At 43.4% G+C, this 14440-nt stretch overlaps 1 protein-coding gene across 4 annotated transcripts in view; it reads right to left on the reverse strand.

Moving 5' to 3' along the window:
* EEA1 (early endosome antigen 1) overlaps positions 1-14440 on the reverse strand; it is a 525485-nt gene that overhangs the window by 130936 nt on the left and 380109 nt on the right. Inside the window, exon 1 of one of the 4 annotated variants that reach the window (XM_082635352.1) lies at positions 12383-13751. The exons of the other annotated variants lie outside the window; for them this stretch is intronic. Coding sequence (XP_082491478.1) covers positions 12383-12406 — 24 coding nt within the window. The 5' untranslated portion in view covers positions 12407-13751. Of the gene's footprint in view, positions 1-12382; positions 13752-14440 lie in introns of those variants that run through there. 4 annotated transcript variants of the gene reach the window in all.

Genomic DNA, 14440 nt, shown 5'->3' on the forward strand with positions numbered 1-14440 from the left:
ACTGACCAGCCAGAGACCTACGCATGACCCAACAAGAAAAGATGAGGAGGACATTTTTGATTCTTCTCTTGGGGTTTGGAAATTGAGACATTTGGCCAGTTGGCTATGCAAAGGTAAGATGAAAAGCAAGTAGAATCATGTGGTCAGATGGCCATCTGAGGTCTTGAGCATACTAAGCAAGGAGTAGCAAGGAGGATGCACACAGAGATGCAGAGGCAAAATGCCAGTGGTCCAGGAGATTGTGTGAGACAGAGGGGAGTACTGCCTCTGCCCTGACACCTTTCTAGGTCCTACTGTCTAGAGACCCAACTTTACAGCAATTCTTATTCTTAGATCACTTTGAAACCTTACAATAAATCCTCCTTTCAATTTAGACTGATTTGAGGAAGTTTATAATCCTTGAAAATAAAAAGCACTCATTAGAATATTGTCCAAGGATGACAGATTACATTCATGCATTTAATATTTAATTACTGTTTCCTCTCCTCCATATATCTTGGAAGAACAGTCTGCACTCCCTGTTTCTACGCCCTTACTTCCCAGCCAATCATTTCTCCCCATGACTCTCCTGAAACTGAACTAGGTATGACCTAACTGTTCCATTCAGTGGATACTTCTCAGTCCTTATTTGAATTGACGTCTCTTCAACATTCACACATGTCTAATACTTGCCTCCACTTGTCTCCTGAGTGCTGGACCTACATATATCCACCTGCCTAGTGAACATCTCTGTTGGGATGTCCATACCTCTAGTTCACACTTGTGTTCCTCCCCAAACCTGTTCTTCCTCCTCCTCTATTCTTCACCTTAGTTCCTTCCACCCAGACTACTCACAAGTCAGTAAGTCCTATTAATTCTCCTAACTTTCTTGAAAATCTGTTCTTTCTCTATCCCCAAAGCCATTGTCTGATTCAAACTTTCATCATCCCCTGGATTAACAACGAGAGATGCAGAAATTCTGATTCAATGGAGGGACTTGGGAATCTTTTTTTTTTCTTTCTTTTTTCTTTTTTTTTTTTTAAGGATTCTAAATGATTCTAATGTGCAACAATTTAAGGAACTAAAACGTTATTACTTTCTAGCTGGTCTCTCCCTTAATGGAGCCATCCTCTCTACACAGCTACCAAGTCAATATGTATTACTGAAAATACACCAAGTATCAAACATTAATGTAGGTCCTACACACTAAGAAAGAAAAATCCCCACTCTAAGGGAGCTCAGTCTAGCAGTGGAGAAGTCAAGTATCAACAAAAACAATGGAATAAGTTTTGCAGAGATCTATATACTAAGTGTTTTAGTATACTGAGCTACTATACACTAAGCGTTTATTGAATGCTGATACTGTGGTGAGTCTTCATGAACATTATTTCATTTAATCCTTCTATAATACTGTAAAGTACATATTATGCTCAATTTACAGATAAAACAGCTGGGTCTCAAAGAGCTTGAAATTTTGCACAAGATCTCACGCTCATGAATAGAGGAGGCCAGGGCTTAAATGATGGTCTAATTCCAAAAGCCCATTGTCTTAATTAGTATGGGGTGCTTTGGGAGAAAGAAAAAAGAGCAAGCAACTAACTCCTAGTATCCCCTAAACTGAGCAGTGTGGACAAGTAATGGCAGGGCACTCACAGCAGAATAAAGAGCTTCTATGGAGATGTGAAGGGATGACAGATCAGGGGAAGTTGTGGGAAACACAGTTAGTGAGGATGGCAAGGTCAGTGAATGTACAGCGGTAGGTGGAGATGAGCCTGAAATGGAATCTTTTTTCCCAAGGAACCAGAGCAGCATCGGCCTTGCATGCCAAGGTAAAGAGTGTGGACATCTCCTACGGGCGCTGAGTTGTCACCAACAGATTTTAGACAGAAGACTGATTCACCTGATATACTTTTTATAAGGATTATAAGGGGAAAATATTTTTGGAGGGTTTTCCTTATTACAAATTTGATTATTTAAAAACTTTCCGTGGCTCCATATTATCTACTGTATAAAGTCCAAAATCCTTTCCAGTCTCATAACTATCCCCATCCACATGCGAAAATATTCACAATTCCCCTATGCTGTGCTAGGCTGCTTCAGGTTTTTGCATTTGCCTGGTCACTGTCTGTAATAATGCCTTCTCTCCCTTGTTCCTCCTTGCCTGAGTCTCTCCAGCTTCTGTAAGGCCTTTAACAATCTCCATTCCGTCTCCCTCCCTCCTCCTTTCACCACAGAATTAGTTACTTTTTCTTTTGCGCTCACATTCTTCCTCTGTACATCTATTGACACATCACACTGCTTTGTAATTATTTAAGTATCTGTCTCCCCCATTAAATCTCTGCCAGCCCAGCAATGAGCACAGAATAAATGTTCAACAGTATGACAAATGACTTTCTACACACACACACACACACACACACACACACACACAAAGTTAAAAAAAAGATAACAAGGGAGTATGTAATAACAAAAAACTAACATTAGCAGCAAATAACATTTATAGAGTTTACTGTGTGCCAGATACAGTTGTAAAACCTTCACATGTATTAATTCATTTAATCCTCACAACAACTCTATGAGAAGGGTACTATTATTATGACTATTTCAATGAGCCACAGAGAAGTCAACTTACTTGCCCAAAGCTACCCAGCTAGTAAATAGGGTACAGATGCCACCCCAGGCAGTCTGGCTCCAGAGTTCGGGTTCTTTTTTGTTTGTTGTTTTTTTCAGAGTTCAGGATTTTTACCAATAATTATATTGGGTTGGCCAAAAGGTTCATTTGGCTTTTTCCATAAGATGGCTCTAATGGCACTTAGTCATCTTTAACTTCATTCAAAACAATTTTGTTAGACTGTATGTGACGGCCGTCATATCAGCGTGCATTAAAAAAAAAAAAATCAAAATCAGTGAATTTTTGTGTAGCCACTTTAATGTTGAAGATGGAAGAAAAAAAGGCAACATTTCGGCATATTATGCTTTATTATTTCAAGAAAGGTAAAAACGCATCCGAAATGCAAAAAGCAAGACTTGTGCAGTGTATGGAGAAGGTACTGTGACTGACTGAACATGTCAAAAGTGGTTTGCAGGGCTTCCCTGGTGGCGCAGTGGTTGAGAGTCCGCCTGCCAATGCAGGGGACACGGGTTCGTGCCCCGGTTCGCGAAGATCCCACATGCCGCAGAGCGGCTGGGCCTGTGAGCCATGGCGGCCCGTGAGCCAGGCCGCTGAGCCTGCGCGTCCGGAGCCTGCGCGTCCGGAGCCTGTGCTCCGCAACGGGAGAGGCCACAACAGTGAGAGGCCCGCGTACCGCAAAAAAAAAAAAAAAAAAAAAGTGGTTTGCAAAGTTTTGTGCTGGAGATTTCTAACTGGACGATGCTCAGGGTCAGGTACACCAGCTGAAGCGATTTGATAGCGATCAAATAGAGAAATTAACTGAGAACAATCAACGTTATACCATGCGGGAGATAGCCGACATACTCAAAAGACATACTCAAAATATCCAAACCAAGCGTTGAAAATCATTTGCACCAGCTTGGTTATGTTAATCGCTTTGATGTTTGGGTTCACATAAATTAAGGGGAAAAAACCTTCTTGACCGTATTTCCACAAGCCATTCTCTACTTAAAACGTAATGAAAACGTTCCATTTTCTAAAACAAATTGTGATGGGCAATGAAAAGTGGATACCGTACAATAATGTGCAACGGAAGAGATCGTGGGGAAGAGAAATGAAACACCACCAACCACACCAAAGGCCAGTCTTCATCCAAAGAAGGTGATATTGTGTATATGGTGGGATTGGAAGGGAGTCCTCTATTATGAGCTCCTTCCAGAAAACCAAACAATTAATTCCAACATGTACTGCTCCTAATTAGACCAACTGAAAGCAGCACTCGACAAAAAGCGTCCAGAATTAGTCAACAGAAAACGCATAATCTTCCATCAGGATAACGCAAGACCACACGTTTCTTTGATGACCAGGCAAAAACTGTTACAGCTTGTCTGGGAAGTTCTGATTCATCTGCCGTGTTCACCAGACATTGCACCTTTGGATTTCCATTTAGGTCTTTACAAAATTCTCTTAATGGAAAAAATTTCAATTCTGTGGAAGACTGTAAAAGGCACCTGGAACAGTTCTTTGCTCAAAAAGATAAAAAGTTTTGGGAAGATGGAATTATGAAGTTGCCTGAAAAATGGCAGAAAGTAGTGGAACAGAAGGGTGAATACATTATTCAATAAAGTTCTTGGTGAAAATGAAAAACGTGTCTTTTATTTTTACTTAAAAACCGAAGGCACTTTTTGGCCAACTCAATACTATCTCTTTAGCTCAAGCAAAAGACACCAGTATAAGGAAACAGTTCTAGCCTTGGTTCTTTTATATCTTAATACCTTTTTTATTCTTAACACACTAAAAATAAACCTACACAGTAAGAAAAAATTCCACTTCTTAAAATTCGCTTCAATAAATGAGTAATAATTTCATCAAACTTAAATGTGTAAATAATCCGGGACGCCTTCCCTAACATCTTAGTTTAGATCAGGGCCCTCTCTCTGTACGCTCCTGGGGCTCCCTGTGCTTTCCTTCCTAACATTCACCCAAGGATGTGACCATATACTTATGTGATCCTTTCAACAGTTCCTCTGCCCTCCCCTGGATACTCAGCTCCAGGGGTTCGTGTCTATTTTACTCATCAATGCAGCTTCAGCATATAGTAGACCCATAATAGATGTCTGAGAAGTAGATATGTCCAAAAGGTCTTCCCTATTCATTACTTCTTCTTTTCTGCTCATGTGGCCATCATCATAATGCAAATCATAATTACTTAGTGCCAAAAATATTAAAATCAATCTCATCTGATCTCTGCCTGTATTTTCCTATGGTTTTATACATCTCATGCAACACTGACAAATTAATCTTCCTAAAATATTCCTTTACTCGTTCAAAAAATATTAACTCCTACTATGTGCCTAAAGGAAACCACAACGTCACACCAAAATATGTCACTTTGGCATATTGATTATTTTTAATTAAAGGCATTTAAGAAACAGCAGGTACAAGAAGACCATTCTGGGGACTTCCCTGGTGATGCAGTGGTTACGAATCTGCCTGCCAATGCAGGGGACACGGGTTCAAGCCCTGGTCTGGGAAGATCCCACATGCTGCTGAGCAACTAAGCCTGCGAGCCACAACTACTGAGCCTGCGTACCAGAACTACTAAAGCCCGAGGGCCTAGAGTCCCTGCTCCACAACAAGCCAACGCAATGAGAAGCCCGCGCACTGCAACGAAGAAGAGTAGCCCCTACTGGCAGCAACTAGAGAAAGCCCGCAGGCAGCAACGAAGACCCAATGCAGCCCCCCCCCCCAAAAAAAGAACATTCTGACCCTTCTTTTTCTTTCTGAAAGCAGGAGATAAAACTCCCGTGTGAAAGGGACTCTCACTATACCAGGAGTAAAGAAGATGTCCTCATCACTAGAGCCAGAGAATTTAGGGCTGAGAAACCTGTGCAAACAAACCTTGTTAAACTAGCCCTTATCTTCCTAGTTACTTCTTCACCATTTACTACCTCAGCCCAAACCCCTTTGTCTTGTCAATTCTTCACAAATCTCGTTTCTCTGTCTAAAAGGTGTAAATACTTCCTGCTCTGGTCCCTTCACGTCTTCATTCTCTTGTGAAGGCTCCCACGTACATGTAAAAATTTAATAAAATTTGTATGCTTTTCTGCTGTTAATCTGTCCTAGACAGTCTAATTCTTAGGCCCAGCCAGAGACCCAAAGAGGGTAGAGGAGACTTTTCCTCCCCTACATACCAAATATATTTCACTGCTTAATAAAATCCTATTAATTTCCTAATGCCTATAGAATAAAATTCAAAATATCAGATTTGTCTATTGAAAGAAATAAATAAGAAGGAAAGCTACCCCAGACCTTGGTCTCTAATACCATTCCCCACTAAAAGGAATAGGGCTCCTCAGAGAAATGGCTAGTTTCAGTGCTGGGAAAGGGTAGGTAAAGGATAAGGTTGGAATACCTTATTACACCAGAAAGTAAGGAAGAGTTCAAGAAAATGATAGGGGCATGACAAAAGGACACTGGAGCCACCTGAAGGGACTCCCACTGTTCAAATCTGGGACAATTTGAACACCAAAATAATTAAGTACAGTGATGAGTTACAGGCCATTTTTATAAAAATGAACTTACGTGTCCATACCAACAGGAAAGGAAGGAAGGTAGGTAAGGGCGGGGGGCAGCGGGTGGGGGGGGGGAGATGTGAGGCACGGGAGGGAGGGGAAATCCAAGAACCAATTGGTAAAGGTGCAGGAGTTCTAGAGTAGGAAAATCATCATCTTGCAGTCATTATGGTGAAGACTAGATCAAGCAAGAATCAACAATGGTAAATATAGGAGAAATTCTTGATAAAGAGCAGGATATTTGCATAGTCTTATGAGTATCTGCCTATTTATTGCAAAGAAAGAAAAAATAATCATTATGATAAGGTCAAAAAGTTGGGCTACACCTTGAACTTTGACAAGGTAATCAAAATTAACATCACCTATGAAAGACAAAAAGACATGGGCCTCCAGATGTAATAACCAGAGATGGACACAAAAAATTCTAGGCCATGTTTCAGCCAAGAATGCACAATCTCAATCTACTCACAATGAAACGTCAGACAACACAACATGAGGAACATTGTAAGGAAAAAAAAAAAGCAGGAGGGGATCTGTATGCTTCAAAAATGTCATAAATTACAAAGAAATGCTGTGGAAATGTTCCATATTAAAAGAAGCTAAAGCAACATGTCAACTACATATAATACCTAACCCTAACTGACCCTATACTGGTGAGGGGGAAATGCTACAAAGGACATTACCAGGTCAACTGAAAAAAAATGGAATTATGAATAGTAAATGGAATCAATGTAAATTTATGAAGTTGACAACTATACTGTAGTTATGTAAAAGAATATCCCTATTCTTCATTGAAGCATTCACAGGTGAAGAACTATAACTGATCCTCAAGTGATTCAGGAAAAATAAAGAAAAAGTACACATGTACAGAGAGAGAAAAGAAAAAGGATAGGAGAACAAAGCGTTTAAATGATAAAGCAAATAGAATAAAATGTTAATAAGTAAATTTAGATAAAGAGTATACAGCTGTTTCTTGTATTATTTTATTCTTGTAACTTTTTGTAAGCTTGAAATTAGTTCCAAAAAAAGTTAAATTATATATGTATTCAACTAGACCTGCAATACAGTAGCCACCAACTATATGAGGCTGTTGAACAGTTAAAATATGGCCTGTCCAAAGTCAGATGTGCTGGGACTTCCCTGGTGGTCCAGGGGTTAAGAATCCGTCTTGCAATGCAGGGGACGCCAGTTCGATCCCTGGTCAGGGAATTGGGATCCCACATGCCGCGGGGCAACTAAGCCCGTGCACCACGACTAATAAGCCTGCGCGCCACAACTAGAGAGAAGCACGCACACTGCAACAAAGAGCCCACGCACAGCAACGAAAGATCCCATGTGCCGCAACTAACACCCGATGCAGCCAATAAATAAATAAATAAATACTTTTTAAAAAAATAACAAAGTCAGATGTGCTGTTAGTGCAAAATACACACCAGATTTCAAAAACTTACTACAAAAAAAACTCAGCAATAGGGGCTTCCCTGGTGGCGCAGTGGTTGAGAGTCCGCCTGCCGATGCAGGGGACACGGGTTCGTGCCCCGGTCCGGGAAGATCCCACATGCTGCGGAGTGGCTGGGCCCGTGAGCCATGGCCGCTGAGCCTGCGCGTCCGGAGCCTGTGCTCCGCAACGGGAGAGGCCACAGCAGTGAGAGGCCCGCGTACCGCAAAAAAAAAAAAAAAAAAAAAAAACTCATCAATAATATCTAAGATATCTCAATAACTTTTATATTGACTATATGTTCAAATATTTTAGATTTTTTGGGTCAAAGGAAATATATTTTAAAAAGTAAGTTCACCTCTTTTCACTTTTTTAAAATGTGGCTACTAGAAGCTTTAAATTACATATGTGATTCCTATGTGCATTGGACTAGAGCTAGATGATCAAGAATCTCCACAATGAGGTGTCACACTATCTGTAAGTTTCTCTCTCAATTTCTTTCTGCTCTAAGCAGACCTCTCTCTCTAAGTCACTTGGTTTTAAGCTACTTAGCGGTAAGGATCAGTTTTACTCACTGTTGTACCTCCAGTATCTAGCACATATCCAGTGTTATAAACATTTGTTTATGGAAAGGCAATATGCAAGCAAAGGCAGGAGGGAGGGCAGGAAGAATAAAATCATTCCCACCTCTGAGTCTTTGTTTATACTGTAACTCCTTCCTAGAATGAAAGTTAACTCTCTTCCTCTCCTAATCACCTTTTCAAAACCCCATCTCTTTCCCATTTTCTCCAAGGAGACGCTTCACTCTAACAGGCTCATTCTGATTGGTCCTCCTCTGTACTACTACAGCCTTCACTGTCTATATAATTTACTTTGGCACTTAATCATGTAAGTTCCCTGAGGGAGAGGTCAGATCTCGTAGCTTTCCCGTATCTTCCACAATGACTGGCATAGTGCTAACCATATGAGTTGAGTGGTGGAGGAAAGGGCAACAAGGTGCTAAAAAAGGAAATGGATTGAGTTGGGAAAACTTGGCTCCAGTCTCAGCTTTGACATCTAACTGTGTTGCCTTAGATAAATCACTCAATCTCCCACTTCCTACTTCCTCATTTTTAAAATCAGAGAGACTCGTTACCCATAAAAGAAGCCTTCTATTTCCACAATTCTAGAATTAAACCCATTTTTTTCTTTAGCAATATTACTGATATATACCAATAAAAGGAAATCTAATACACTTAAGGATCTTATTCTGATTTAACTTACTGTTAAATCACAATAAAATCCTTAAGAAAGAAATAGCAAAGACGTTTATAAACTGCCTGAAGTACTAAATGATGATGTCTTTCCAGCCATGAAGCACTTTAAATCCACATTTCTCTTCAAAGCCTATTAAGCAAAATAATCAATACATACATATTGGAGCTACCCCAATTTTTTTTTTCAGATTCTTACAAGCCTCAAAGAAACACCTTTTAGTAGCTAATGGAAAAAAGAAAAAGAACCAGAAACTAAATTTTCTATAAAGTACCCTAGGACCTTATCGGTGATGTTCAAAGATGCTGAGTTACAATTGATTATAAGCACATTGTCTGTTTCTTCTTTCAAAAATGCTACTTAAAGGACATTATTCAGGGACTTCCCTAGTGGCACAGTGGTTAAGAATCCGACTGCCAATGCAAGGGACAGAGGTTCAAGCCCTGGTCCAGGAAGACCCCACATGCCGCGGAGCAACTAAGCCCATGCGCCACAACTACTGAAGCCCGAGCACCTAGAGCCCGTGCTCCGCAACAAAGAGAAGCCACCGCAATGAGAAGCCCCCGCACCACAACGAAGAGTAGCCTGCGCTCGCAGCGACTAGAGAGAAAGCCCACGCGCAGCAACGAAGACCCAACGCAGCCAAAAATAGATAAATAAATAAATTTATTTAAAAATATATAAAAAATAAAGGACGCTATTCAGAAGAAAATTACAACAGTTAAAATGAAAAGGTCATGTGAAAACAGAATGCTAAAGGTATGCGACTTAATTTCAAAGCATGAAGACCACTTCAAACAAATCTCTAAATCAGCAACCTTAGTTTTAATCTTATATCTTATGACCTCTGCTGAGAAATAAGATTATCAGGGTGGGGTAAAATAAAATGGTTGCCATGTTACATAATTTAAAGATTCAAGTCACCCTTGTTAGTAAATAGCACCTGTGGAGTTCATACTAGTAATACAAATTACAAGATTTCTTTAAGGCTTTATCCAAATACCCCTATTAAATGCTGAGCATTAACAGTGACCCATCTGTAAGAGCCAAACTCCTCCCGGGTGACTCTAGGTCCTCTCCTGATCTGGTCTGAGCTACCTCTGCAGCCTCACCTCCCACCAATCCCTGCATATCCTTTCACTCCCTAAACTTAAATGTTCACATTCGCCTTAATATTACTTGCCCCATTTTATGACTTCTTGTCTAGGCATTTGCAGTTCCCTCAGGCCAACCTGCCCTCCACTCTTCTGAGCTGCAAATATGTCCTCCTCCCAGAAGCTTTTCCTGATTGCCCCAAAACCCTCCCACAAAGTGGCCCCCAGGCACTATTCATTCTTCTATTACAAAGAACTGCCATTATTTTTAAATGTCCACTTCCCCAACCAGCTGTGAGTCCTAAAAGGCGGGCCCATATCTTATTTAACTGGTTCCCAGCCCCTAGCAGATGCTTTGCATTTACTGACACTTAATATAAGGACATTGAAAAAAAGAAAGTTACGTGCTTAACGATGAGAAACAATTCAAACTTTCTTGTAAGAGTATATAAATTTAAGACAGTGGTCTCAACCAGGGCAATTTTGCCCCTAGGTGACATTTGGCAAAGTCTTCAGATATTTTTGGTTGTCACAACAGGGGGGAGGGGATTGGGGGGTGCTACTGCATCTAGTGGGTAGAAGCCAGGGATGCAGCTCAATATCCTACAGTGCAAAGGACAGCCCCCAATAACCAAGAATTATCCAGTCACAAATACCAATAATGCCATGGTTAAAAAACTCAGTTGTCAACTGACTTATTCATGTGTGATGATTCCTTATCATATCTCAGCAATAACCAGAATAAATTCCAATTTTGTGGTTTCAGCTGAAACTTCTGTAGCCATCGATGTGTATGCACCAACACTCAAAATGATCTTTATATAATCGTAACGCTTAACAACATTAAACCGAGAGTACTGGAAAGCAGTTCATATTTCTGAAAACTAATCTACAACTACTAGAAGCTACTCTTAAGTCAGTAAACACTTTATTTATAAACTATAAAGCAAACCACAGGCGAACTAATTTTCAGCTGTGGAATTATGTGACGGAAACACAATCTGAAGCATGAGGTAATCAGTCAGGTCTGACAAGAGAAAAAATCTCTAAGTAGTGGAAGTAAATCACGCACAGGTGTCTTTAATGTTGAACACAGGAACTGATGACCAGAGTAAAGGGCATGCCCTCGCTACTGCCAAAATCAGCGCTTATCAAGATTTCAAAAAACTCTGACAAAACATTGCAAAAAATCATCAAATGTCAATACAGGGTGGAAGATACAGAAGTTAACTATTTCTCCCCCTGATACATGACCAAGTTCCACATGAGTTGAACATTTCCCAAAGCTATTCCCTTTCTACATAGTGGATGACTCAACTCTCTTTGGTACATCCCTTGACTGCACGCTACAAGTTCACTAACTCCTTTTGCCCTTGGAACTAGTTATCCTACTCTCTCAGTAACCAACTAATGGGTTTGGCACCAACTTTTCAGTCATTTACATTTTGTTGCACCCCATCGGTGTCAAAAAGAAATTAAGAAAAAAAAAAAAGAAAGCTAACCAAAACAAAAACTTGAGTAACAGTGACTCCTATAGAAAAGATTTTGTTATTTTAGGAACTGATTCCTAAACAAAACACCTACAGCTTTCCAATGCTCTAATCTTTGTATCTTCAGGCTTTTCCAGATTTGACATAGAGAGAGCACTGGCAGAAAGTAAAGGAGTGTACCGTTGGATTAAGCTGACAACGGATCTATACCTGCATGGCTCAAAAAAAAAGGTACCGGGCTGGGAGGGGAAAACGCATTTTTAAATGGGGGGTGTGTGGGGTAGGGGAGGTGCCAACAGTGAGTAATAGCTTCCTTCGCAGCTGACTTTAGCCAGTTAAGTGTCGCTACAGCGACTGGGCCAACGTTAGGCCTGGTTTCACCACATTACCCTGCAGTGCTGCCCAGATGAGATTACGAATCCGCGTGAGGCAGGTGCGTGTCGGGTAAAGTTGCGGGGCACGCCGGGCGGGGCGCTGGGGGAAGAGCCGAGCTAGCCTCCCGACGTCTCCCACCCGGCGTGCTCCAGCCCGGCGGGCGGCTGGCCGGCCGGACCCACGGGCACTAACTCTCCATTTTCACTGCCATTCCAGAATCTGGAAGAAACGCGCCGGCGCCACACCCTCCCGCCCGGCCGTCCGCTCGCACTGACAGCCCGCGCGGGTGCGGGGCCCGGGCCTGTGAGCCGGGGGCCGCAGGGGACCCGGCCTGTTGCCCCGCCGCCGCCCCGCCCTCCCCCTGCCCCCCCGAGGCCCGCCCCCATAGCAGACAACCGAGGCCTAATCGCCGCCTGGGCTGCGGGGCCTAAAGGAAGGGGCCGGCGCTGAAGAGGGGGCGGCCACGCCGCCGCCGCCTCGGCTACTCAGCGAGGCGGCGGCTTCCGCGGCCCCGGACTCCGGCTCTCCCGCTCACGTGCTCCTGAAAGACGGTTTCACTCTCTTACCCTCTGCAAAATCCTCCTTAACATGGTTTAAACACCACCCGGCGCCGCCCCGGTGACTCTCCGAACCTTCCGCGGGGCCACTCAGTACTCGGGGGTACGCGGGAGGGAGAGACTGAGCCAGGAAAGGACTGGGAGGAGGTCGGGGCGAGGCTGTAGCGGCGGCCGCTCGGGCTGCCCCGACTTCCCCACAGGCGGCGAGAGGGAGCGCGCGCGAGCGAGCAAAGAAGTAGCCAGCGAGCGCCCGCCCGCCCGCCTGCCGGGCCGCCCCCGTAACTGACAGCTGGGCGGACCCGCCCGCCACCGCCCCGCCCTCCCGGCCTGTCCATCCGCGGGAGGCGGGGCTGGAATGGGGCCTGGCCCGCGCCTGCGGCCAATCGGAAGCGGCGGCGGCGTGGGCGGTTGCGTGACGGACAGGCGGCAGGACGCTGGCGCCGTCGCTCCTTCCGGCGGGCCGGGGGACAACGCGGGCGCAGAGCGCACGCCTGCGCTCTGTCAGAGGACGCGCCCGCGCGCAGACAGCGTACTCTCTAGGGGAACTGGAGGGGGTCCCTGACCGCGACGCAAGAAGGGGTCTCTGGGCGGGTACCTGCGACGGCACCTCAGATTACTCTGTAAAATTTGTCACTGTGACCCCGGCCTTGGCCGTTCCTGAACTGGATCCTCATTTCTGCTGGAAGCGCTTGGAAGCAAAGGAGAGAATCGCAGACACGATTAACCGGTCTGATGGGCTTTTTTTATCCCCTGGTCCAACCCCTGGCGCCTTTCCGTACTCCCTTCCTGCTTCTAATATCAGCCAAAGGGAAAGTAAAGAATCGGAAGAAAGGGTAGGAAGAAACTGGAATTTGAGTTGGTAAGAGAAGTTTGGGGTTGTCATCTTTGGACTATAGCAACAATAATGGACTGATGTCGCCAACATGTTGCACCATCTAAAGCCCACGCTTGGCCCATTCTCCTAGGGAATTTAAAATCCTCTTCTGACAATAGATGTATGAAGTGAATCGACCTTAATGCGTCTGTTTCATAGATTAAGAAAAAATAATGAGGTCACAGATAAACAGTGTGCCAAAACAAGGACGTGGACTTGGAAGTGGACTTGGACCTGACTTCCAGGCACGATGTTATTATTTAAACTCAAAAATCACAGCTGCGGAATCCTACCATTCTGCCAGTATTCACGAACTAAGAGGTTCAACTTTACCCTGGGTAGGGGAAAGAGAAGCCTTTAATAATGTTTAAGTAGGAAAGGAGAGGAGGAGAATAATGCAACTAACCTTGCTGGGGGTGGGAGGGGAGGGTGGGGATCTGAAGTCTACCAAGCAATGAATGGAGCGCTTATCAGAAAATACCCACAGACCTTCTGAAAAAAATGCAGCAAATCTTATTTTCAAATTACTTAATGTAAAAGTGTTTTGTAAAATGTAAATAAAGCATTATATGATGTAATATGTTGTTTCCATCCAAAACATATCTGTTTTTTAATGTGTGTCGTGTCTGTAGTGCAGCAAAACAGTCGTGCCTACAACTCATACATTATTTTTTTTTTTTTTTTTTTTTTTTTTGCGGTATGCGGGCCTCTCACTGTTGTGGCCTCTCCCGTTGCGGAGCACAGGCTCCGGACGCGCAGGCCCAGCGGCCATGGCTCACGGGCCCAGCCGCTCCGCGGCATATGGGATCCTCCCAGACCGGGGCACGAACCCATATCCCCTGCATCGGCAGGCGGACTCTCAACCACTGCGCCACCAGGGAGGCCCAACTCATACATTATTAATCACTATTGATGATAGTGCACTTAAGTACTTCCAGGCAAACATAGCAAAGCACACACTTTTCCACCTTTCCAGACACAGGTACTTTATTTTCAGACAGTATGGGAAATATTTTCACCGAAACAGAGTGATAAAACTGTGACATAATAAATATAGAATAGATTTGGTCTCTGCCCCTGAGTGATAGGGTGATAAGAGCATCTTTTGTTGTAATGTTTGATCTACTGAGTGGTTGGGTGTCCCTAGATAGCTTTAGGGTGGGGGCTGAGTCATGATTAGAAGGTTGGAATTT

This window comes from Mesoplodon mirus, assembly GCF_964341445.2.
Source record: "Mesoplodon mirus genome assembly, chromosome: 11".
NCBI lineage: Eukaryota > Metazoa > Chordata > Mammalia > Artiodactyla > Ziphiidae > Mesoplodon > Mesoplodon mirus.